This window comes from Microchirus variegatus (genome assembly GCF_963457635.1).
Source record: "Microchirus variegatus genome assembly, chromosome: 11".
Classification (NCBI taxonomy): domain Eukaryota; kingdom Metazoa; phylum Chordata; class Actinopteri; order Pleuronectiformes; family Soleidae; genus Microchirus; species Microchirus variegatus.
The window spans coordinates 23,343,173-23,370,971 of record NC_139812.1 but is presented as its reverse complement, the minus strand read 5'-3'; the positions used below and the strand labels follow the sequence as shown (position 1 = coordinate 23,370,971).

General features: G+C 41.4%; 1 protein-coding gene across 1 annotated transcript; it reads right to left on the bottom strand.

Moving 5' to 3' along the window:
- Positions 1-557: 557 nt before the first annotated feature.
- LOC310933872 (semaphorin-4G-like) lies at positions 558-25,081 on the bottom strand (the record flags this gene model as incomplete). Its single annotated transcript, XM_083897443.1, has 15 exons — positions 558-1,579; positions 2,657-2,715; positions 3,968-4,125; positions 4,212-4,327; positions 5,343-5,565; positions 6,169-6,313; positions 7,806-7,981; positions 9,714-9,868; positions 12,000-12,113; positions 12,196-12,289; positions 12,369-12,467; positions 12,602-12,664; positions 14,126-14,274; positions 22,273-22,428; positions 25,048-25,081. 15 exons carry the CDS (start codon positions 25,079-25,081, stop codon positions 558-560), a joined length of 2,763 nt encoding a protein of 920 aa, XP_083753569.1.
- Between the last annotated feature and the right edge of the window lie 2,718 nt (positions 25,082-27,799).

The window sequence follows — 27,799 nt, the reverse complement described above, 5'->3', positions numbered from 1 at the left end:
TTTACCATATATTATTCTGTTTGTATAAAGTTATTATTACAAAGAGAAAACACAGACTCGTCCCTCAATTCACAAAAACCATCCTTTGACGTCCAAAATCCTGTGAATGTGCCGTTTTTTTTTTGTTTTTTTTAAACTGCAAAGGCCATCTGTGCACTCGTCGGTGCAGACGCTGGCGAGCTGCCCTTCACTGTGCACTGAGCCAAATATGGCCACCAGCAGCACAAGTCCTCACATGTATTTATGTTCCCACGGGGCTCTGCTCCTCTTTAAAGTGTAAAGTTTGTGTATGGTGGAGCTCTGTGGATCGCAGTCGCTGCCTGTAACTGACTGATTGCGTCCTTCTGAGCGGCGTCAAAGTGAGGTAGATCACACTTCACGCTCAATCCTTCATTGGGAAATGTGAAAAAGTAAAGTAAAACAAAACAATGTCTGAATGTAGACTTGTAAAAAATGTAAATAAGACGGTTATTGCTTTAGTACACAGCAATAACCAATCGCGTGACAGGCACTTAAAACTCATCGGTCCTCCCACCACCGTGGGGCGCTCCGTGTCCCTACACCGAGCTCTCGTCAGGCCTGGGCAGCAGCTGCGTGTGTTTCCGCTTCTCTAAGATCTTATTGAGTTCATCGGCGAACGGGTAAGAGCCCGGCGACGTGTTCTCAGAGTCGCTCTGCCGCAGCAGCACGTAACTGTTCCCGTTCATCCTGCGCAGGACGCTGGGCAGCGTGGCCGACAGTCCGTTGGGGAAGTCGCACTCTGGGGACGGATGTTGCGGCGTGGGAGGGAGAGGAGGCGCTGGGGGAGGAGGCCCCTTATTCGGCGACGGGTGACCCTCGCCGGGGACGATCTGGAGGAAACCTCCGTCCTCGACGTTGCCGTTGTGATGCTTCGAATCCCCGTTGCAGACGCCTTTGCCGTTACAGTGGTTTGAGATCGTCTTCAGCTCCATGTGGGAGGAGCTTCTGAGCTGCTTCCTGTTCCTGCCGTGCCTCTTGCCGGTCGGGTACGCAGACGTCGCGGCGCGTAACGAGTACTTCCCTCTGTTGCCCACTCGCAGGCAGAATCCCACGTAGAGGAGGACGACGGTGAGGACCACGCAGAGTCCCGTGAGGATGGTGATGAGGGACAGGTACATGGCCTCCATGTTCCTGGGGGAGAAGAGCTCTGAGTGAGAGGGGAGGAGAGGAGCTGGAGGTGGCGGGAAGGGCTTCTCAGGAGACGGGTGTTCTGTCAGTGGAGGATGTTCTGGCAGGGTGGTGAAGACGTGGTGAGGGTCTTGAGTTGGTGGTGGTGGTGGTGGCGGGGGCAGGTTCAGGTTGATGGTGACGTTGTAGGCGACCACAGCGACCCTGACGTCGTTCTCAACAGCGTGGCAGGTGTACAGGCCGCTCTGGTCCTGCCGCGACTCGATGATCAGCAGTCCGTCCGTGCCGGTCCTAAAACCCGAGTTGAGGCCGTAGCCGTGCAGCTCGCCGCCGTCGAGGGTCCAGAGAGGAGTGGCCAGGTTGGAGCTGAGCTCGCACTGCAGCAGGACGTCGTCGCCCACCCTCACAGAGCGGCTCCGATGTACGACCTCTGAAACACAAATACACAAAGACTTCTTTATAATTCTGTACAATTTTAACAAACGGAGGACGCCTCCGCTCTTCTATAACTTTCCCCAGCACATGAAGGAACTGCAGTGGCCTTCACAGGTTCAAGCATAGTTGGATTTTGCTTTAAAACACACAAGTACAAGATAACGGCCTCCAAAAAGCCAAGTTCTTGCCTAAGGTGCACACAACAGGCTTATTCAACCTTGCTAAATGTTGCGTACTAGTCCTTTAAAGCCGTATAGTGCATAATATTTAGTGCATAATATTAAGTGCATATTTTGAGGTTAGCATTTAGCTGTTTAGAGTCATTATGTGTATGCTGCGTCTGCCGTTTCTGCCGAACAATACTATCAGACCTGACAAAGGAAGCGTTTGCGTGTATACAGCAGCAGTGCATGGGGCGTTTGTCCTGTCATGTGTTTTCTGTCGCACTCCACATGTTTACAGCCTCCTTCTGTCTTTATATACTGGAATATAAATCACTTCCTGTGTGCAGCACCAGAATCTCACTGGGCAATAGTTGAAATGTTAAAAAATGTCGATCGGCGTTTGTCAAACCTGTTCTCGAATGTCTTGTTTTGTCCACAAACCAAAATGATTCAGTTAAATCGGTATTGTGTTTCAACATAATGAACATTTGCTTTTATTTTAGTTACTCACTATAGTTGTAACACAAACTCATTCCAATTTAAAGGCTGTCCAAACTCTACCGAAGCATAGCTTTCAATTTCCTATATTTGAACTCCTTGCCATCGTGTTCCCTCAAACAAAGAGAGACACAGCAAGACAATAAGGATGCTACAATTTATCTGACTCAAACCCAGGAGTGAGAGAGGCCATTTTCCTGTCTGGAATATCAAACAGATTTTCTCTCCAAAGATGTTAAAAATGTGATTAAAGAAGGGGAGGAGAGTGTGTGCATAATCAGCTTTCAAAGAAGCCGTCATGCCTTCTCCTGACAACGATGCATCTTTCAAGTCATTCTCTATTTTTACTCCTCCTTTCATCATTCACTGTCAAAACTTTTCTGCAGCGAGACACGAGACGGTCTGCGTACCGTCTTGTGCGTTCTCACATCCACTGCTGCCGTGCTGAATGTCCTGCCTTAGAGTGGACCTGCAGAGAGGAAGAAAACAACAGTCACATTAGTTCCGTGCAATAGCAATAACAACATTAGGGCAAGGAGTGCACACTGTAAAAAAAGAAAAAAGAAAAAGTTGAGAAAAACTCAAAATTTCAAGGCAACTTACTGCTATCAATGTTTGGGTTTACAGCCCAACAAAAGATCTTGAGTTTTTCCAGTAGTTCCATCAACTAATATTATTTTGTTAAACAAACTTGTAAGTTAGAGTTGTGCAAACTCTCTAACTCTCTAGATAGCCAGCTAGCCAGTTTGGCTAACTAATCTTGTTCAGATAATTTAAAAGTTATATAAATTATATTAAAAAAAACTTACAAGTTTGTCAACTCAAAATTCAAAATTAAATTTTTAAAATATCTGAACAAGATTAGTTAGCCAAACTGGCTAGCTGGCAAACTAGAGAGTTAGAGAGTTATCACAACTCTAACTTACAAGTTTGTCTGACAAAATAATATTAGTTGATGGAACCTAAACTTAAAAACTTAAACTCGAGATCTTTTGTTGGGCTGTAAACTCAAAAATTGATTGCAGCAAGTTGCCTTGAAATGTTGAGTTTTCTCAAATTGTTCTTTTTTACAGTGCATTTGCTGTAATGTCACTTAGTGCTGCAACTAACCATTATTTTATTCATCGATTAATCTGTCTATTATTTTCTCGATTTCTCGTATATGAATCGTTTGGTCCATAATATGTCAGTAATGCTAAAAAATGTTGATCAGTGTTTGTCAAACATTGTCAAAATGTCTTGTTTTGTCCACAAACCAAAATGATTCAGTTTTAATGATTTCTTGGTTAAATTTTCCCATTTAAGAAGCTAAAACAATCAGAAATCTTGTTTTAATCATGAAAAAAGCTTCAAAATAGTTGACGATTAGTTTAGTAATCGATTAATAATCGTTTCAGCTCGAATTAAACAAACTTATTTCACACACGTTATCATCTATGTCTTTTACTGCTTAACAGGTTTCTACTGAGTGAGCTCTGCTGTTTAGGTTAATCAGTATCCAGCGAGTAAACAGCCGCACGCAATGTTTTTATCATCAAAGCCGAGCATGTGTGCCCGTGTCCTGTCCTGTCGTCGTTACGCAACGCTTCTCGGAGCTGCCGCGGTGACAGGACACCGTGATACGCCGAGGGTTACTCAAACCAAACACAGAGAAGGGCACCTGCAGCACTTCAGCACATCACCTGATATCAAATCACACTCGCACACAGCCAAGCACCCACCTGTTGTCTGCTTGTGTCATGATGTCCACGCAGAGGGCTCCGTTCCAGGCGCAGTGAGGGTCTCTGGCAAAGATGCAGTCGTAACAGGAAGTGTACCTGCGGCAGTCGGAGAGCGGCAGCTGCACCACGCCTGACGGAGAGCCCACGTACACACTCATCTGAGGGAGAGGATTAAATATCACACGATGGAGATGACTCCTCAAATGTGTGCGTGTGTGTGTGTTTACGAGTCAAAAACACATACCCGCTCTACAGATATCAGTAGATTGTTAACGGGCTGCGGCTCCTCGAACAGTTGGAGCTCCTCGATAATGTGCAGCTGACCTTTGACCTCTACGGCCTTGTGTAACCATCCTTCATCTGTGTGTGCGACGCAGAAGAAGAAGAAGGAGAAAACATGGTTGGTCATTTTTTTTTCCGTGTCCACACTCCTGCACTGCACACAGGAAGTGAGGCAAGAGGCGAGGAGGAAGAACAAAGGAAGCATTGCGCGAGTAAAGCAAGAGCGCTGAAAACGCCAAAACATCCTGGATGCTCAGCAGTTTGACGAAATAAATGAAAGTGTTTTAATAACTCCTCAGAATTTGTTCGTAAACAAGTAAAACAGACTAAAGATAAGACATTAATTCACTTGCTTGCAATTATTTCTAGCTATAGCATAGTTTGACTAAAGGTAGTGCAGAGTACTAGTCAAGAACGTCCAAGAAGTTTATTATTTTCTTAAGTATTACCTACTCCCTCTTAGTTTGTATGCGAGGAGGGACCAGGGAGGGGATTTAGATGGATTTGGAGCCATGTTTGTGTATTTTCTGCGCCGTGTGTGTCTTGTTAAAATGGAAAATTGGAAATAAAATATTCCGAAAGTTCAAAGATGTGCTTTCTCCTGCCTGCAAATAGCAGCAGCACATTTTAATGCAAGAAACAAACATCCTGATAATGTTGGAATAATGTTTGTGGATTTGAAGGAAGCAAACACCAGTGACAGAGTGACAGGCGGCTGCTATTTTTGTCTCTGGTTCTGGATTTTCATATTAGAGGTGAAGCTAATTAGAATAATTGGGCCAATTATGCTGACAATCTTTTAATAGTAGACATTGGACAGTTATTATTTAATTAACCAATTATAGCTAATTGTTGTAATTTGTGTTCTCAGAAATGATAAACTGCAGATTATAGAGACAGGCTAAGTTTAGCTAATGCACTGAACTGCTGTATTTTAATAGATGGGAGGAAAAAGAGATTAATGGACAAACACACAACGGTCGAAATAAAATCAATATAATCAAACAAAAACAAAATCTATAGGAAACAGTAACAAGGCTCTAGGACGTCACGGTACATGCATCATTTGGACGATATAGATTCATATACTAACCAGTGCCCATGTATAACACATGGTTCGTTTCGCCGTCCAAGCCCTGGATCGCGTGCACGGCCATGTGCGTGTAGTGCGTGGTCCTCCTGAACAGGAGGGGGCGCCGGTCAGACGGCTGCACCTGCTGAAACATCAGAGGATGTCTCCTGACAAAGTTCAGCATGTCGTCGGGCAGCGAGGTGGAGTCGTTTATGCCGCGGGCCCTCAGAGCGTCCGTTATACACTGTGAAAAAGAAAAGAAAAGAAAGAAGACAACATTAGAAAGTGTGAAGAAAATAGGCTCGTTTGTTATTTAAGTGTCTTTAAATAGACATGGTATTAGAAGGGAGAGAGGATGTGGTGAAGCTTAGTGCGATGGTCTGCAGAGATGAAGAAGAAAATGCAAACATGTGGACGCCTCAGCTCTTTCCATCCCCGACTTCCCTTCCTCTCTTTGTGCTAAATGACTTGAACCAGCTCCTCTAAGAGGCTTTCACGCTTTCCCGCATTAAAAACCTTCGAATGCTTCTCCTTTTCCCGGTTAATAGCAAAGTTTAAATTAAAGACCCACAAAGTGCTGAAGTGATACCACAGTGGATAAAGTCCAGCGACAAAGCCACTGTCACCAAAGAGGAGCTGGAGTTCCTCATCAGGGAAATGGGTTTCTTGGAGCTTCTTTTCACCATTTCCCCCCCTCTGCTTCCTCACTTCATACCAGCTACACTCAAAAATGGGATTAAAATCTGATTCAGTACATTCAGTAGATTTGTTCACATCCACACAATCGGCTTGAATATGAAAGCGTGGCTCTCTGGTATGAGGAGCAGCAAAAGCGTGGAGTGTTTACCGTCCCAGGTCGTGGGTCAGGGATCTTTCCAGTGTATTCCTTCCAGTTGGAGCCTGAATCCTGGTTCTCCATGTAGGGTCCTCGAAAAGCCTCTTGGACTTCAGACAGAGAGAAGCGACACACCGCAGACGCCTTCACGTTTTTCCTTTTGGACAATTGACACACACACACACACACTCGCACAATGAGAAAGACCAGAGCACATGCCGCCCACAATAACATCAGTAAACCCAGAGTTGCCATAGAGACAGCAGATCGGTGGCTCACCTCGCTGTGACTTCACAAGAGAAACGAATGGGAGGAACAAACGCAAGAGGGAGGGGGAGTTTGGAAGAAGCTGATTACTAAAGAAACGACTCAGAGAGTTTAAGTGACGCGAGGAGGAAGAGACGCTGTTGTTTACACTTTTACTGACACTGAAGATTGAGCATTAGATATAAGTTTGGGCTCACTTAGAAATGTCCTTATGTTTGAAGGAAAAGCACTTTTTTTCAATGAATATAACATTAAATGAATCATAAATACACTCTATACATTGTTAATGTGGTAAACGACTATTCTAGCTGCAAACGTCTGGTTTTTAATGGAACATGTACATAGATGTATAGAGGCACATTTCCAGTGTTCTAGTGGTACATTGTGTTTGCTAATGGCGTTAGAAGGCTATTGGATGATTAGAAAAACCTTGAAAACCCTTGTGCAATGATGTTAGCACAGCTGAAAACAGCTTTGCTGGTTCTTTATTTTGAATAAAATCATTATTTCTAATCTTATCAATGTCTTGACTATATTTTCCATTCATTTTGCAACTCTTTTGATGAATAAAAGAGTGACTTTTAACGGGAAACACAAAAAAATTGTATAGGTGACCCCAAACTTTTGAAGGCTTCAAATTCTTGAACCGGCCCGTCACGGGTGTCTATTATTGTGTGGAGTAGTGGGATCATTTTTGACAGCCATAGTATGGCTGACATACATTTTAAAGGCGTCAGACTGCACAATTCTAAATCCTCAGCAAGGCACAGAGACTTCACTGTGACACAGTTATCGTGCGGGGAAAACGACTTTTACCTTGTGCAGCATCATGAAAATCAGACCATTTTTTTCATCGAGACCCAAAGATGTGAGTTTGTTGGCTTTCATCGGAAGGGTAAACTCTTTTCACAAGCTGTCCTTTTGTTTAGTCGCTGTTCAATAAAATGTTTGCCGGATCAAGTCTAACTTGCTGTTTCCATGGCAACCGCAGGTATGGTTAAACCAACCAGGACTGGAAAGCACACAACAAAAATTGACATAAATGATATAAATATTCAGTCTTCCTCTGAGCAGTTGGATTCTTTATTGACCTCCGACAAGGAGGTACTATATGTTTTCACCAGAGTGTCTGTTGGCAACATAACTGGAAAAGTCACGGACGGATTTGGATGAAATTTCCAGGAAATGTCCTCAATGGGACCAGGAACAAATGATTCAATTTTGTCCATGATCCGTTGGGGTACGGTGGGGGGTTGAGCTGCCTTGGCAGAGGTCTGCACTCTTGGAGTGCTTTTCTAGTGTTTAAATTACGACTCCCTCCATAGTTTGGATTAATAAAAAAATTCTCGCCCCCTCCCCATCTCTGTCTCTGTCCCACTCACCACTCCAAGCCGAAGATGCCGTAGAAGAGAGTGTCCCGCGGCGTTTGTCCCGGCGCGACGAACACGCTCCGCAGCACGTTGAAGTGAAAGTCGTACTCTGGCAGCGAACACATCAGCCTGGCCTTCAGGAAGGACGTCCACCGCTTCTGGAGAGTTAGGCGACCTCCTCTGTCGCCCTGAGGGAAGAGAGGAGGAAAGGAGGGGGTGGAGAAACAGAGGAATAGAATAGAATATTAGTTAGACTTCCTACTTTTACCAGTGTTTAATCATTCATTTATTGCCTTTGTATCTCTGTAGAACCAACCACTGCATTATCCTTTAAAGAGGTGGAAAATGATGACCTTCACTTGCAGGGTTTTATTCTTTTATAAACCTGCTTCCAATCAGGATAAATATCTATCTCTACTTTTCTGCTCCATCAGCCTGAAATCAATTGCGAAAGCAGCTTGAATCTTTGAGAGCTGCATGGTCTCACTGGGTGTTTTTAAATGAGCTATGTGAAGAATAACTACCCAGAGTCACATAAATCTGACTGTAGATGTTTTGAATGCCCCGTTTAAACAATTTTACAGTTTATATGTTGACACACGGCAATTTCTTCCTTCCTTTAGAATGATATGAGTTTGGGGTCACTGATACAATTTTTTTGTGTTTTCCATTAAAAGTCACACTTTTATTCATCAAAAGAGTTGAAAAATTAATAGAAAATATAGTTATATATATAGTATATTGACAAGATTAGAAATAATGGTTTTCAGCTGTGCTAACATCATTGCACAAGGGTTTTCAAGGGTTTTCTAATCATCCAATAGTCTTCTAACGCAATTAGCAAACACAATGTACCATTAGAACACTGGAAATAGGCCTCTATACACCTATGTACATATTCCATTAAAACCAGACGTTTGCAGCTAAAATAGTCGTTTACCGCATTAACAATGTATAGAGTGTATTTCTGATTCATTTAATGTTATATTAATTGCAAAAAAGTGCCTTTCCTTCAAAAATAATAACATTTCTAAGTGACCCCAAACTAGTGTGCAGGTAGTGTACAATTTAACAGATGATATTTTATGTTGCCTGTGAATTCTACTGTAATTTACTGTATTTTCCGACATTTTATTCATCAAAACATGGCGTTCCTGGGTGAAACAACAAACCCCGCTGACACAGTAGTATGTGCTGTGTGTGTGTGTGTGTGTGTGTCCTCAGTAAGTAGATAGCACTCACTGTGGAGTAAAGTTTCCTCACAGGTGGCGACAATCACACTCAGACACAGACACATCTCAACACCCACTCGCCGTCCTAAAAAAAGCCCCGACAGGTTTACAACGGAGAAGCTCCCGCTCGCGTCTACAATTCATTTGAAACCCTCGGTAAATCATCTTTTTCTTTTTTTTCTTTTATTTTCATCACCTCCTTTGATTTGAATGTGCTCAGTCAGTGGCAAATTGAAAATGTCAAAGTTACTGAAACAAGGCATTTTGATGAGAAATAAATGTTGCCAAACTTTCAGTGAGAGGAACTCGCTGAGATTGTTTTTTTTAGACGCCACAAGAGACAACAACAAGGTTATTACACTGGTGCAGGTGAATGTTTGTACACTGCTGCGTCCTCTGCAACAGGGAATGTAAATCCTTCATATTTAAGGCATCAGCGAAGAATCTAAACAGCCAAGTGTTGCCCCTGCAGTCAGTTATCCCGCTCACTCTGAGGCACACTGACTCTGCACCTCATTCATCAGCGAACACAGTGTGCTCCTGGGGCCTTGTTACAAATGAAGGCTCCGTGTAGCCGCTCATCCATTACAGCACCCTCCTCCCCATCATCCACCGTGACTTCACTTACAGTAGCCCGATGATGTACGGCTTCACTGCCAGTTGCCAAACAATCTCGCCTCGCTCTCACCTTACAAACCCGAGCCACGCGTGCCACTCTGCTGTGGCTGTAGGTGGTCGTCTGCTCCGGGCTGCGCTCGGTGAAGAAGAAGTAGATCTTATCGTCGTCGCCGATGCTGCTGCTCACGCTTTCCCTCACCAGTGCGGAACCCACAAAGTCTGCCTCTGTGTGTTGGAGGAAAAAGATGCAATGAGTCCGTATTGATCGTAAAGACCTGATATTGGAGGGGAATGTTAGTATTTTTTGACCTACGTTTGTAAAAGAACAACCTTTAGAATTGGTCCAGTAGATCAAACTGTCCTGGCTACAATGATATCCTATGGGACAACTGCAAAATTCTACTTTATACCCACTAAATATCATTGTGATTGTAAGAGTCTGACAACATTACTGAAGCAGAAGAAGCATTTTGAGATTGTCCACCACAGTGACACAGCATCATGTCGTGTCTGATTTATTGTCCATGGTCACAATGGCATTGAGTATCAAGTAATTTTTTAAATTTCAATTCCTAGTTTCGATACCCAGTCCGCCAAGTCGTTCCGACCGGAGGAAGAAGCTGCCGAACACCAACGAATAAGAATCCGCTGGAAGTGTTTGCATAACCGTGCGACCATGGATAGTGTGCACCATCTTCCTCTGCTGCCTCTTCCTCCAATTCATGGAGAAGTTCAGACTATTTTTATCCAGAAAGACCTAGGTTAGGGTTAGGGTTGGCCCAGGTGACCTAAGTTAGGGTTAGGGTTGGCCCAGGTGACTTATATTAGGTTTCCCCAGGTGACCTAGGTCATTTCAAATACGTAAACTTTTTTGACCATCCCTCTTAAAAGAATCGGAATTGAGAATCATTAAGAACCGAAATCGAAACATGGTTGGAATCGTTCAAATTAAAACTATGCCCAACCTGAGTCACATGACGACCACACAATTTCAGGCATCGGCACTCTTGACAAAAGTATGAATTCTCCTCTAAAGCTTCACATCCTTCACAACATCTTAGCAGCCAGTGCTGCAAAATTAACACTGATCAACACATGATTTAAATCATGGTTAAATTGTATTTCAAGTTACAGCAGCTCAAGTAGAGCTTTGCCTCACTTCAGCTCCTCCTGCCACATTTTCATCTCCCTGTACCCGTCACTCATGCAGACTCACACACACACACACACTGACAGTAGACATATCTGCAGAGTGAAGCAAAATCTGATTTCATGTAGTCACAGGAGATGCACTGTCAGCATGAGATTGGATCAGGACAGTTGTTGATACCAGGTCTGAACAAGGCCATAAGACTGTGATTATCGTAGCTGTCCTGAACCGAAAAAAGACAATAATAATAAAAAAAACACTCTCATGGCTGTTTCAAAGTTTCAGACTTTCTCTGAGCAGCTGCCGTCTCGTGCTACGAGTGTGCACAGATGGAGAAAACAAGAAGTAAGAGGAGAGGATGTTTACATGCTTCAGTAATCATATTTGCAGGAATGTGTTAATGAGACTGTCTGAAGCTCCTCTCGCACCTCTGGAATAACAGACTGGGACTGACAAAAAAAACCAGGATTATCTATGCATGAAAAAACTAAGCGTTAAGAGAGAAAGTGGAGCAATCAGTAGCTGCTTTGAAAAGCAGCGAAAAATATTCATCATTGATCCACTGAAAGTGCTCGGGCTACATCAGCAGAATACTGTGCATGGTGATTAACCTGGGGTTTTTGTGGGCAGACATATTATAGCCTATTTCTCCAAGTGAACCTAGTTCCCTGGTGTCCTAATGAACATGTCTGTGACATGCTATGGTGAAAATACCATAAGGATGAAGCACAACAGTAGTTCAATCACCCTGCCAAAAACAGCCCTGTTCAGAACGCTCGCTTTTGAGTGCCTGTCTCTTTAAATGCAAATGAGACACAGGAAACTAAGTCAGTGTCACTGAGGCTAACGGCAGCTAACAGCAGTTAGCATTTGGAAAAGCCATCATTATTGCCGTCATTTATAAAAATGTAAATCCTCTGAGGCTGGAAGTTTGTGTAGAACTCTGTGCTGCACTGTGCAGCCAAGAATAGAACACTTGGCAGACTTCCGCTCTTGCGGATACTATCGCCCTCAGCTGCACTCTCGCGTTTTTTTAGGGACAAAGTGGAGCTCTGTGAGACAACAATTCCAGGAATGTGTCATTGTGACGTCCCAATGAGTGCGGAAGTCAACATTGCGTGTTTTATCTCCTGTACTTAGACTGAGGCGGACCACAAAAACAAGACTGAGTCCCACATATAAGAATTACAATGATCAAAAACTCACCATTAAGCCAGCGCGTCGGAGCATCTTCTGTCTTCAGTGTAGGAGACGGAGAGTTGCGGCGAATATCCGGGAAACTCCTGAACTCATACTGGGATGCCGAATACATCTGCTGGTCTGGAGGTTAAAAAACAATCAAGTAATTCAGTCCATGAGTGACACGATCTAGGCATGATTGGCAGCCGGTGAAGGGTTTTACCGATGATGAGGGCGGTGTAGCCTGTTGTTGGACCATAGGGACATTTGTCTTTGCCCTCTTCAGGCTGAGACGACATCACAAACCTCTTCTCGTTCTGCATGAACACAAAACACTTGATTAGCAAGACATTTAGATTGCTACAGCACTACGTAGTGTGTCGTGCATGGACGTACTATATATGCACAGAGCGGTTTGAAGGCGTATGTTCCGCACACGTAGAGATGAGTGGAGTTGAACCTCTGAAGGAAGCGGATGTGATTGAAACACTCGGTCTGGAAGAGGAAGTGAAAGACGGGGAAGAAGAAGAATTACAATATTGCAGTGGAAGTGGATATTAATCCACAGAGAACTAATAAAAAAAGATGAAACAAAAAAAGAACTGAAGGAGAAATAACTAAATGACTACCTCATTGTCTTTTCCCTTAAGTAGACACTGCTGTTTTTGTTCCGGAGAGGCCTCCCACTCCATCTACAACACATCATATAACATGCAGTGAGACAGGAAATACAGCCTTGAGGTTTCATATCACTGACTTGCACAAGTTTAAGCTGAATGCAACAGTTCTGGCTGCTGATAAATGCTTTAATAATTCATACATAAGAAGGAGGTTTTTTGACATGACACCATCATTCTGAAGTTCCTCAGCAGCAGCAGCAGCAGCACACGTCTTTCACCCTGATGCAACAAAGTCAACAGAGTTGACATCGCACATTTTATTTCCAGCAGGATGTGGAGGAGGAGGAGTGGTTGCGAGGGAGTGTTACAGTACGTACGTACGCACATGCACACCTATCCACACACACATACGGTGACATACATCAATGCTCTGTCAACATAATTAGTATTAACAGCCTAATGTCAAGTCGTCAGCGAACAACACAGCAGCAGCGAGAACGTGAAGGTGAACAAGTTTCCAGCTTCTATTTTACTGAAGGAAGAACATCCTGCAAACTGAAAATCAACGTAATCACAGCAAAGCAACTCACAATAAACTTGAAAGCAATGGAAATAGTTATCAACTGAGCATTAAAGTAATAAACCTCTAGATTTCACATGTGGTTGGTTTTGTGACAGATGTTACTGCTGAGAATACTGTGTTTTACGAGCGAATTCTTCTGGGGAATATACATACACATATACACATACACACATATTTGTATGTGTATGTAACGCCAATTATGTAAAATGGTGTTCCCATTTGGAAGAAAATAGACAATCAAGGACAGCACATTATTATGCGTGAACACCAGGATTAAACTGTTGTGCTCTCAGGATTATGTTATTAGTTGACATAAACACATTAGTGCATCTACACACACACAATGCTGCCACTTCTGATGTAAAAATACTACACAGTGAAGGAAATGATGAGGGGGATCAATAATTCAATGGCCATGAGAATTATCAGTGATTAGTTTTGATGTGAGGAAAGCAGTAATTATAAGTAATAAGTACACAGTGAAGGTTGAGCCTGTATAAAAGGAAAAAGTACAGGCTTGGTACGGGGGGGGGGGGGGGGCAGAAGAGACAGTTTAAGCTGTGACCTTTAAATACAAAACATCCTCCAGTTTGCAAAAATGCCACAGATGTCAGAGAAAATGTGCATAAGATGATGAATTAGTACATAAATGAGGCAAATGTTGGCCAACGTGTTGTGTGTTTCAGTGGCTGCATGTGAATTCTGTTGAAAGGAGATACAACAGTGTTTTTCATTAATATGTATGTGTATGCAGCAAAAATGCTCCTGTGGTTAGTTAGTTAATACACTCACACACATATTCTTCTTATTATTATCATAATAATAATACTACACAAGGGGTAGATGCTTTTTTTGCTTTAAAATAAATAAATAACATTGTAGAATGCAAATGTGGCCACGGTAGAGTTAACGGCACGGTGGCTGAGGACAACAACCAAACAAACACTCACACTGAGAGCAGAGTCGGCTGAGATGTCAGAGGCATTGAGACGGTGTACGACTCCCCGGGCTCCGACATAGAGATGCTCACTGTCAGCCTCCAGCAGCATGGTGCTGTAGTTCACTGCAGACGACTGGAAACGCCTGCAGCCCTGGAGACCTGAGGGGAGAGGAAGAGGATGAGGGTGAGGAGAGGATGAGGAGAGGATGGGGAGAGGAAGAAGAGTGGTATTGGTTTCCAAGGTCCCATCCTCATTAATAATTCAGCCCAAAAAAAAGAAAGAAAAACACAGTTTAACGCAGAACAAAATCGATAAAATTAAGTCTCAGGACATACAACGCTCCCACCCCAAAACAGCACAGGCATTACTTAACGAGTTCAGATTGACCATAATTCGATAATAGGAATATTCAACGCTCAGTCAAGCCTCTTGAGGGAACACTGCCATGCCATGTTTTAGATGTTGCCCTGCTCCAACACACCTGATTCAGATGAAGCATTACATTTTTGAAAAATGAAATTTGTGAAAGTTTGACAGAAAATTAAATATATATATTTTTTTAATTGACAAAAAATTTAAATATAACTTATTTTTAAATTGACTTTTTAAAAAAAAATTTTTTTTGAAAAAAATGTTTTGAACAAAAGTTGAAAATTTTAACATTACATTTTTTTTAAATTGACAAAAAATTAAATATAACTTCTTGTTTTAAATTGACTTTGACAAAAAAAATTTTTTATAACAAAAGTTGAAAAAATTGTCATAGGTTCGTTATCAGGCTTCTGCAGAGCTTGATGACGCTGACCATTGATTTGAATTAGGTTTTTTTGGAGCAGGGTAACATCTAAAACATGGCAGGGCAGTGTTCCACGAGGACCAGGGTTAGGAAACACTGCTAACGACGCACACAATCTACGCTTTCAGACTTTCAATGCTCCGTGTTAGCCTCCATGTTCGCAGAACTACACATAAAGTTAAATTTTTGGGATAAAAAAGGTCAAGGTGTGCTCTGTATTTGTTGGTGGCGATCGCCACATGTACGACACTCCACTGGAGGCGGAGAGAGGAGACTATTTGTGAATAAAAAGTGACCTTTTCTAACCGTCTGACAACATGTGTCTATGAAAAATGGCTCCAAATGTCCTTGGGTTAAAAAAGGAGAAGAAAGAATTAAAAAGCAGCGCTGCTATAAAAGAAGATTGGTGAAACTTCTTAGAAAAAGGACTGAAAGGGAAAAGAAAAAATATCAGTCACGACAACCGAGTTTAAGCGTCCTTTCACTGCTGAGCTGTGATGTGTGAGCATTGGACTCTACGAGGCTCGGCTGAAAAGGCCTGATTCACATTTGTATGTGTGCACACGTTACAGACGACGGAGCCGTTTCTCTGCAGAAACACCGTACTCTGCAGCTACTGATCAACCTTCTTTCTCTGCGGGAACACTTTCATTCGTCCTCTGTGATACTACTTAGTGCAAAGTGCACATCCAAATACATACAACGTGCTGTTAAGTGAATATTTGGACGAATATGTGGATGGATGGATGGATGTACACCTCTGCGTCGGATTTGCACAAAGTTATTACCATTAGAGGCGTGGCGTAATAAACGCAGAAGAGTGAAAAGCGAACACGTCTGGAATCAAACATGACAGCACGGGAATAAAAAGGAGAAATGTGAATCTATTCATCCCAGTGATGGATTTCTGGCGGTGTGATTGTCGAAAATCAGCGCAAATTGGCACCACATCCTTGCTCTTTGATTCCGAGGAGCTGGCTTCAAAAATCTCCGCTTCTTCTTCTTCTTCATCTTTTTTTAGACGGCCTGCGAAGAGGGCTTTTATTTTATCGAACTCCATTGTGCTGCAGCTGCACAGAAAATCTCTTCACGCAACTCTTTTTAGTTCAGTCAGAAATTAAATTTGAACATCAGCATTCACGTAGGCGTCTACTAATCATCTACCCATCCTCGCCTTGACTTGATTAAACAGTTATTGATTCGTTGATTGAAGATTACATGTCATCTGCTTTTGATGATGAATGACGCGCCGCTAATGCTGCGAAACACCCGATCAAATTTGTTTTTAAAGATTTTTTTTCCACTTCTAAAGTACATGAAAGACCACAGATGTATCACGGGAAGAGGAAAAAGAAGAAATGCACTTGTGTAATATACACAAAAACTTCTGTTTAGCTTCTTCGCGTGTTTGACAGGACAGGAAACTGATGAGAGTCAAGTCGTACAAACACTCGTGCTGTAAAACACACGCACACAGTAGTTATGTCATTTATGAACACACACAGTCAAATTAGCCTAAATAAACACGCGTCAACGCGCACGCACGCACGCACGCACGGACAATAAAAAACACTGCGGCTAAAAATAACACAAAAGTTGTAATTGTACGTGTAAAAATATCCCGACTATTGTGACTCATGGTGAGCAGGTCGTACCCGTGATCTTTTTGGGTGGAGTTTTTTCACAGCAATTAAAAGACCTATAAATAAACCTACGGAAGAGGATTAGTGCCACACAGGAAAATAAAATATTTGAGATCTGAAAATCTGAATTCTGACATATAATTTTGACTTTTAACTCAGAATTGACTTTTAACTCAGAGTTAAAAGTCAAAATTATGTGTTCGAAGTCAGAAATTCTGAGTTTTGAAGTCAGAATTCAGAGAATAATGTCAAAATGAATTCTGTCTTCTCAGATTCTAAAGTCAGAATTCTTAGAATAAAGTCAGAATTGTCAGGAATTCTGACTTTTTACTCAGAATTCTGACTTTATTCTCAATTCTGAGTTCACAGTCATAAAGACTGAGTTTAAAGTCAGAATTCTTAGTATAGTCAGAAATTCTTAGAATAAAGTCAGAATTCTAAGTTTAAAATCAGAAATTCTTAAAATAAAGTCAGAATTCTGAGAATACAGTCAAAATTCTGAGAATTAAGACAGAATTCTGAGTTTTAAAGTAAGAATTAGTAAGAACAAACATTCAGCAGCACTAAACATAAGAGCGTCAGACTTCCGTCATCCTCAGCCAACCCCACTCCTCCCCCCTCCCCCCTGAAGACTGCATGCATCTCAATAAGCTGTTATTAAGATTCTTATCAGCTGCTGCAAACACAATCCACTCCTGCAGCAGTCAGTTATCATCGCAGGCGGCTTCTAGACGATCAGGTGTCTTACTTTTCCTGCTTAATTCACAGCTGCAGGAAGCAGGGTATTACCTGTGCGGGATTGTCGGAACAATACCCTTTCCCTACGTGATGCGAGTGTTTCATTGTGGGCGAAGTCAAAGCATTACAACGGACACAATGCCCAAGTTTCCTCGCTGTAATCCGAGCATTAGGACACACAATACCTATTGTGTGTGTGAAGGGCCCTGACAGCCAGAGCCAGGTAATATAAAACAACTTTGCTAATGGAATGACACGTCAGCCGAGGGGAGATTTGTCTGCGCGATATTAAACAATCTCACCAAAAAAAGCATTTTAGCCTCAGCTTACACGATTGTGCGTCAAAAAGGCACGTCGGTGTTTTCCACGGAAGAAGAATAAAGAAGAGGCAGCGAGAGGAAACGTGGAGGGACATGGGCTCATCAGCATAGTGCACGGTGTTCAAGGAATAAGCACGCACACACACACACACACACACACACACACACACAAGATTGTGATGTGACGGAAGTCTAACATGTACGTTTACACTCGAGCGCCTGACCAGTCAGTCAGTGTGTACACTTCAGATGTTCTGAAGAACAAAGGAGCCGACTGACTGAATAAATAAACACACTCCAGTCATCTGACTATGACTTGTTTTCTACTGTGGCCGTTTTTTCACTGTTAGTCATAAAATTCAATTAAGCCCATTCCGGAGGGGCTGCATTATACACTCTTAGAAATAAAAGTGCTAAATAGAACCATATAAGGTTCTTCGGCTTGTCCTCATAGGAGAACCCTTTTTGGCTGGAACCCTTTTCAGCCCTTTTCTAGGGCTGAACGATGGGAACTTCCTAATTCCTAATCTTTGACATATCCAAGACTGATCCCCCAGCCCCCAAACATTTACATTCTCTACCTATATTTTACTTTATTATTATTCTATATTTCTACTTTTATATTTTAAATTTATTCTGATACTTTAATTTCATTCTAGTTCTTATACCTTTATTTCTAGTTTTACTTTGATTTTCTATATTCTGATTATATATATACTTTGTTTTTTTTCGATGGCTGGAGCAACTGTGGCGAATTGAATTTCTCTCTGCGACTAATAAAGTATTTGGATTCTGATTTGTAATAAAAACATATTCTTGTGTTTTAACAACAGTGACATCAAGTAATCAAACTGGCATTTAAAGGGTTAAAAATCCTCACAAAAGCACAAAAGAATATTAATCTGCTGGTTTTTTGTAACAGGTTTTGGAAGAGGACGTTTTTGTCCTCTAACGACTTCAGTGTTTGGTTAAAAAAAAAGAGTGCTTCTATTGTGTTCTATTAGAAAAAAATGAAATTTTAATTCTAAAATTCGTCAACAGACTTCCTTACAAATAAAAAACACTAACACAGCCCAGAAGGACAAAAATGTGCATAATAAAGCCTGAGGAAAAATATCTTAATTGCGATTTTTCTATTTTCCTCTTCAAACCAACAGTGAGTGATACATTTCTTGAGCAATAACCCATGAGTCATATTTCCAAAAAACAATGCAACTGTACAACAGAGTGTTTAACATGCTGTAATTAGCTGTAAATTAGCTGTCAAAACACAGTGTTGTGTCTACTATTGACCTGGTTCACGCTGCATGTATCACGGCTGTGTTTTCAATTCACTTCCCATGTTAACAAATGACAGTGTTTACTCTGAATGCTATTTCTGAGCTCAGGAATCTAATTTTTTACACACTTTTTCCTAAGCAAAAATAGACAGAGAGATTAGTTGATCATGATATTGACATTCTACCAAAATCAGACACCTCTCATGGTATTTTCAGTGTCTCGGCTTGAATGTGAATGCATGAAAAAAGTAAAATAAATATTATATCTGAAAAACTACTTTTGCAACTGTGCAGATAGTCTCTCTCTCTCCCGCTCTCTCTCTCTGAGTAAATAAAAACCATGTGATGTGATGATCTCCGTCAGAGATAAATCAGAAAATAAAGTCATAATCACACTGGTGGTGTGGGGAGACGAGCGAGACGCAGCGTGAGTGAAACTCAGATAACTAACACATATTTTATGACGACTGTACTACGGGCAATGTGCAACGTGTGGCAGTTGTTGGTAGGACGTTTGGCACATTTCCTCTGGGACAATAAAGTCTTGTCTTGTCTTATCTTATCTTAAGACTCAGGGCAGCCATGACGCACACACAGCACACAGTCAGTGTGAACCTGGCATCAAGTCGAGTGTTCACTTTTATCCATTTCTGTTCACTAATCTGGTAGAAATATCACAAAATATTAAATATTAACTCGTCTACATTGCTTTTCACACATAATGCATCATAAAATTTAATATTTATTATTTTAAAGCACAAGCTCTGGCTGAACAGTGTATACATAAAACTGCAGCCTTTTGCAATTTGCTAATTGCATTGTGATTTCTATTTGAAAACGGTTAACTGCTCAATCCTGGACTGAAAGTGCGAATGTTAAATGTCCGCAACAGTTGCTCCATTCTCCTGCCAGCTCCCAACTCTAATCTGTGGTTAATGTCCAAGTGAGGTAATCTGAGAAAGATTTAATTACACAATACAGTTGCAAAAATAACCCCAATATTCACAATCTGACAAGTTTTTAAATCTGCTACTCAAGCTGCAACTAACGATTATTGTCATAATCTGTACCTTAATCTGTAATCGTTTGGTCCGAAAATGTTGATCGGTGTTTGTCAAACCCGGACAAGATGATGTTCTTGAATGTCTTGTTTTTGTCCTCATACTAAAATGATTTACTTTCTAATGATTTCTTTGTGATGTGGAGCAACGAAACAAAAAGATTCAAACCGATTAATCAATCATTAAAAATAGTGTAGTATAGTTGTAATTTAACTTTTCAAACGTGAAGACTAAATGACAATTTAATTACCGTTCGACAAGTGAGAAAACAGCAGGAGAAACTTCAGAGAGAACACACACACACACACACTGAGTGAGTGAGTGAGTGTCATCACCTCACCTGGATCCCCTGGACATTCTCCTGCTGTTGTGAACACATTTGCGTTCACTTTTGTTCACTTTGTGTCCAGATGTGTGAAAACGGCTTCTGTTTTGGCTGCCTGCGAGCCCGCAATTCATAAAATGAATAACCTTTTTGACTGGGTTCTTTTCACCTTGAGCAGCAGATGTGCTTCAGTGCATGCGTTTAACAAATCAATAGCCCGCCCAGATGAGCGGGGCCTTTAGGTTGCTAAGGAACACAGCCATTAAAGGCATTAGTGATACATTTGCACGTTGAGAAAAAAATCTGCAAAACTGAAGAAACAAGGCAGCGTGAAGTAATCTGGGAAAATACGAGCAAGAGAGAAGACAAAGCTCCAGTACAAAACTAAGCAATGTGGACAGGAGTTATATGGGAGAGGAGGGAGAGTGATGAGGTGGCAGATGAGGAGATGAGTGTAGGAGGACCTGTAGGTTGCAGACTTGAGCACAAACTGATGATACACAGGAAACGGCATGAGATAAAGGTATTAGGAAAGGCTCAGAGCAGGTGAGGAGTATTGTGAAAGGAGAGACGGGTAATGATGAGTGTGAGAAGAAGAGGAGGAGAATGGGGATATTGTCCCACAAATAGATTGCATTAGCAGATTTGGCTGCAGGTCAAACCGGAGAAAATGTATTTTAAACGTCTCCATGTGAAGTCCCGGATCAGGTAACAGGGAGACAGAGAGACATGCAGTACTTGGCGACACATGCACAAAAGAGAAATACTGTATATATAAGTATCTTGAGCCATACTATGACAGTTGTCATGGTTACAGTGCTTTTTTCACAAGACCCTACAGTGGTCTCCCTGGATGCTCCATGGAGATCCAAGAGTATAAGCACTTTACTCCTCCCTCTCTCTCTCTGTGTCTGAGTGACCCCCGGCTACATCCCATCACTCACACAAGGTAAATGAATAAAAATCGGAAAAGGAATCATAGTTTACAGAAGGGGCAGGTGAGGATCAACACAGGGAGGGAGGCAAATATGTGTGCGTGTGTGTGTGTGCACATCGGTGCAAATAAGAAGAGGAGCGAGCATGGGGAAAGAGAAAAGAGCTGTGTCAGGACAGAGTGAGGGATTAAGGGAGGCATAAGAGAAGAAGGGAATAAAGTCCGCTGGAAACTACATCAAGGCAGTAACGCAGAGGGAAAATATAAGGGGCGTCTTTCCAACGGGAGACGTTCAGCCGTGTATTTTACCATATTTGAAGTTTACTTCGTCGCCAGATATTTTCAGTGTTTAAGAGTTGAATCAGTCAGAATCTGAGTTTTTCATTAATCCCCAAGAGGAAAGAAGAAAGGAGTCTGGCTTTTTTTTCAGTTGCTCCATGAAGAATAGAATTTAGACAAAGACGAGAAAAAATAAGATGTAAACGATGTAAAATACACCATTCAATTTTTTTTTAGTTTTTGTTCTCAATCGGCAAAAGTATGCATTATTAAAATTACATTTTTCGGAAAAAAACGGCTTCTAAAAGCTTAATTGCTGAGTATTTGGAGTACAAAATGTCCTCTTTCACTGGAACCTTGATGTGAATGGTTAGTAAAGCCTTTGTTTGTCCTACTATTGCTGTAAAAAACGCCTATTAATCCAAGTTTACTCAAGTGTATTCATGTTCATGTGGAAGATAAGCAGTAGAAGGTGAATGAATGTTGTTTGAAATACGTATCAAACCAACTTTCAATCACAACCATGACATTCAAAATGCCAAAGATCACAGAATCTGACATAAAATCATTCATTTGCATCAGAAAGGCCAACATCATCAACAACAACAACAACAACACCAATGCTAGTGGAGGCCTAAGACATTGGCACAGTGCTGTGAATGATAAATACAAATATAAAGAGACAGTAAATACATATTGTGCTTTTAATCGCAAAGATAGTTGACATAATTAGCATGTGTTACGACTGTCTTTGTGTGTGTGTTTTGTGCGTGTGCTTACCACTGCTAAACACCGTGATGCGTGGCGTCACATCCAGGTCCTGTGGCGTTTTGAACGGGTATCCGGCTGCCGCGCACATGCAGCAGCTCAGCAGCACGAGTCGCAACGTCGTGGACCGAGCTCCCTGCATCTCTGTCGAGTGACGAGCACACCTCTCTGTTCACTGTGCATGGACTGCAGAAACCTGAAGAGATAAAAACACAAACATACACAAACACAGTTTAAGTTTTTGTCAGCATGAAAAACAACAGAAAAACACTTTGAGTGCAAACAACATAAAGTCAGAGGGGAGAGGAAGCTGGCAGAGTTCAGACGCGGTAATAAATAAGCTGATTTAGCATGGACGACGACAAAGATTATGACGGATACAGCAAGTATTCGCTCAATAAAACATTGCATGCTACTCGTGGATCAATGGAGCCGCGTGAGACTGAACTGTCTCACAGTTTGTGTGCATATGTGAACAACAGCTGCCTCGTCTACACACACACACACACACACACGACTGAAAAATATCATTAGCCAAACAACGTCTGTCAAACACAGAAGTGTGCTCTGCTGATATCGAGTGTTTGTGTACGCGCTCTTAACACTTGAGGATTGAACTGTGCTAAGTGGAGATATCCAGATCGATAAGAGGGCGTCAGGGTCGTTTAAAAGCAACGGCAGAACCTGAGACACGCAGCATCATCCAGGAGGAGGAAATGACTGTGTGATATGATAATTACTTGTGTGCGAGTTCTTGTATTTGTGGCTTTGTGAGGACCAAACACGAGTATAAACCAGGAACGAGCAAGAAAATGTGGTCAAGGGGGCCAAAACATTGTATCTTCATCAGGCAAAGTGTCTTAAAACACCTTCTTCATTCAGAAACAAAAAACCGCGTTTGCTGCCTTTAACTAACAAACATGTGGCGGCTGTCTTTAATCAGCAGCTTGTTATCACGTCTATGAGGGTCCTCACTATGAATGAAGCTAGTTTTTAGGGTTCCAAATAGAATTTAAATCCTTCAAGAAAGTCCTTCACTTCCACTTGATTTGTCCAGCTATCTTAGTAAGGACACTATAGACCAGAGGTCTTTAAATTTTTAAATGTCAACATTTTACTTTTTGTAGCTGTATATGTGATATTATCTTAATTTTATGGGTCAAATGGGTTTTATGGCTCCAGATTAATTTATTTGGGTGGAATAAAGGTTGCCAACCCCTGCTCTAGCCCCTCACCCTGACATTAACAATCACAACCAATTGCTTAACCCTAACCCTAAACATAAACCAAATACTAACCCTAATACTAACCCTAAACATAAACCAAATCCTAACCCTAAACATAAACCAAATCCTAACCATAACCATAAACCAAATACTAACCCTAAACATTAACCAAAATACTAACCCTAAACATAAACCAAATACTAACCCTAAACATTAACCAAAATACTAACCCTAAACATAAACCAAATCCTAACCCTAAACATAAACCAAATACTAACCCTAACCCTAAAAGCAAGTCTTAACCCATAAAGAGTAGTTTTAAAAGTGAGGACCAGCTCAAAATGTCCTCATAGAGAAATGGTCCTCACCAAAGATAGACATACAAGTACAAGTACACACATACACGGACACTCTTTCTCTTTGTAGATGTTGAACAGTCACACACTTTAGCAGCACTTTCCATGAAACAAAGCATGCCTCCAGAAAACTAAGGAGCTGTAAGTCGAATCATTCCATTGACCATGGACACACACACACACACACACAGAAAAATGGATGTAACAAAGAAGAGCAGCAAAGCCATTAGCACAAACGTGTGTGACTGCACTGTTAGAGAAAAGTCCTGGTAGCGCCTCAGGGCTGACGCCATGACAACAGCTGGCTCGAGTGCAGCATCATGTTTCGGTCAAATGCAGCAGTGTGAAGGTGTGTGTGTGGGGGTGTGTGTGTGTGTGTGTGTGTGTGTGTGAGGATGAGAGAGAGGGAGAAAGTCCAGCAACTGTGATTTTAACACTAGGTACTAACAGTAAAGACGACTGTAATGTGATGATATTGCATTTCAGCGCTCACTAGTGTTATGTGACTGGACGGCTGGTATTAAATCTTCCTGTGGACTCACACATTGCAGCAGATTGTTGCTCGTGAAACACAATCAGCAGAAAGTGTAGAGCTGCAACTGTAGCGATTATTCTCCTTATCTATTCATCTGTAGATTAGCGCTTATTTGGTCTGTGAAATGTCAGAAAATGTTGATCAGTGTTCACCAAACCTGGAAATGATGAAGTTCTCAAATGTCTCGCGTTGTCCACAAACCAAAATTATGAATTTTTAATGATTTATTTGTTACATGGAGCATTAATAATGAAAAAAGAACCTCAAACTGATTCACTGATGATCAAAAAAGATTAAGTAATCGATTAATAATCAAATAAGCGTTGATTTCGGTCAAATCTCTGTCAGTTGGGTAATATCACATTGAACTTGGGACAATACCAATACCGATATCACAAACCCGAGTGTCTCCTGATACCGATATTAGACCAATACAGCTCATTATAGTCCATGTATGAATGTATGAAGCTGTTAACAGCACAATTGTAGTGAGTCAAACACAAATCATTCTCCAACAATGAAATAAACAGCCCAAACATGACTCAGCTAAAATGCTGAATGCTAAAATTTTTATTTACATTTTTACAGTCTGTGCATAGTGAAGCATGCGATATATAAAGGATTTTTGGATTGTATCGGATTTTGCATTTATATCGGTCCGATATCTGACCAGTATTGGACCGATACCAGATACCGATTCCCATCCCTGCACTGAACACTAGGTATCAATCCGTCGAAAGACGAAATTACTGGTGAAAGTCAAAAGCAAACTCCTATCCCATCGATAAACCCTGAAAATAACATAAACGCATCACTGACCACTCACACAGACGCCATCGTGTGGCCAGAACAACACACTGCAGTAGTAATGTCACAGTGCGATGTTTCCATTACCACACGATCACATTCAAAGCTGTGATTGTGATAATAAATACAACTCTTTATATTTATGTTAAATCCTGCTGAGCGTCCAGGTTTATCTGTAAACTTTTAATGGGCTCTTTTTTGTAGCAGCGCTGCTATATTATGAAGCGATTTTCGCTGTGCGACTCTTTTGCCTCATTCATGACACTAAATGCGTCGCTCTGTGTGCACTGAGAAATTATGTCCTCTATTGTTTTCAGGCAAAAAAGAAGCATCACGATTTCCATCTGAATGGACTCCCATGTTTTCATGTTGTGATATAACTGCTTCTTTATGGGTAAGAATAAATAAAGTATTTGTGGCACAGTTGAAACATTATGTCCTTTAAATGTCATTTAAATGTCATTTAAATGGTCTTTAAATGGCTGGTTATTGACAGTAAAAGAAAGTGTGCAGTTCAGATGTCTTGTTTGAACTTGTAAACACTTTTTTATGTTAAATATAGATTGTATCCTGGGGTGTTTCTTGTCATTGTGTCTCGAGATTACTTGAATTTAGTACAATCTTAGAAATAAGGGTTCCAAAAGTGTTCTTCTACAAGGGCTGAGGTTCTACTTGGAACCATTTGTTTTTCAATGGTTCTTGGTAACACTGATGGTTCCAGTAAGAACCCTTTAAACCCCCTTTCCTGAATAAAGGGTTTTAAAGGGTTCTTGGTGGAACCCTCCAAAAGGGAGCCAAAAAGGATTCTCCTATGAGGACAAGCGGAAGAACCTTATATGGTTCTGTTTAGCACTTTTATTTCTAAGAGTGAATACTCTTAGAAATAAGGGTTCCAAAATAGTTCTTCTACAAGGGCTGAGGTTCTACTTGGAACCATTTGTTTTTCAAGGGTTGCTGGTAACACTAATGGTTCCAGTAAGAACTATTTTGAGCTAGAGAACCCTTTAAAACCAAAGGTTCTTGGTGGAACCCTCCAAAAAGGTTCCAGGTGAAACCCGCCAAAAAGGGTTCTCCTATGAGGACAAGCCGACACCTTATATGTTTCTACTTTGCACTTTTATTTCTGAGTGTACACTCTTAGAAATAGAGGTGCCAAAAGTTTTCTTCTACAGGGGCTGTGGTTCTACTTGGAACCATTTGTTTTTCAAGGGTTGCTGGTAACACTAATGGTTCCAGTAAGAACTATTTTGAGCTAGAGAACCCTTTAAAACCCCTTTACTGAACAAATGGTTTTAAAAGGGTTCTTGGTGGAACCCTCCAAAAGCGTTCTCCTATGAGGACAAGCCGAAGAACCATATATGGTTCTACTTAGCAATCTTATTTCTAAGAGTGAAGCTCCATTGCCTTGCCATGACAAGTTGAGCCAATTAAAATATTCACAATAATATATCCCAGGTCTCGTCTGCATTGGTGTGATGACAAAACATTTTTTACAAAAAAAGGATGAGCTCAGAAAATTGAAGTGGAAGCAAGCTGAGCTCCTTAAATGCAGTTGTTTGGGGAACATTTCAGGTTTTTATAGGTTGGTTTACAGGTAAATTAAATCCAAAATCATGGACACTAAGTCACTCAAATGGACTGGCTCGGTGCAAATCTGTCAGCCACAGCGATACGCTCTCATTCAGATGTAAATGTTTCATGACAATATGACAGACAAAAAAAAAAAGGAAGCAGTGAGCAAAGACACAAAATAGTGTCAGAAAGTCCAGCGGTGCAGAGCAAAGAGACAGTAATTGCTGCATTTCCAATTCTCTCTCATCTATAATCCATTAGCCCCGACTGGCTCGGAGACCCTGACACTTTAATGCAAGGGCCTTTCAACAGTTAATTGGCCATTGAGCACAGCAGTCAAAACTAAGAAAACACCGACGGGAGCGAGAGAGAGAGAGACGCTGGAAATAAAACGAGGCGTGCCCACAGGAAATCACAGCGACTCTCCACCGCTCTCCAGCAGACCTTTCTAATCTCTGCTTCCCTCTGATTTTCACCATCGGCTCCCGGTCCCATGACATTCATTCAAGGAAATGGATTTTATCAGGCAATTCTAAAGCGTCTGTCTATAAAGCGGCCTGAATGGACCAGAACGCTGTAGTGCACAGTGGTGACAGCTCCATCAACAAACAACTTCTGTCTCATAAAAGGACTCAAAAAAAAAAAACGAAGTGTGAGCTGTGCCTCGACTGACTGCTTTAAAACTCAGACGCACAAAAACAAACACACAAACTGAACTCTATTTGTTCACCGGTACAGTACGACACTTTGTGCACTCACTTGAATAACACTGGGCTAAACTGACCATTCACACACAACAATGAATCACACACACAGCTGAGCACATTCAGTGCTGTTTACAATGATTATTTGGGGTTAATTGTGAGGATCGTTCCTCCACTGTGAGGCTAGTCCATCTAAAAATGGGATGTTTTTGAGGCAGACGCAGAGAGTCTAGATAATGAAAAGGGAACTTTTCTCATTTTTTTACAGAAAATATCTACAAAACAAAACCTTATAAAGACACATTTTTGGCTTCACAATGTGTCCTTAGACAAGAGAAA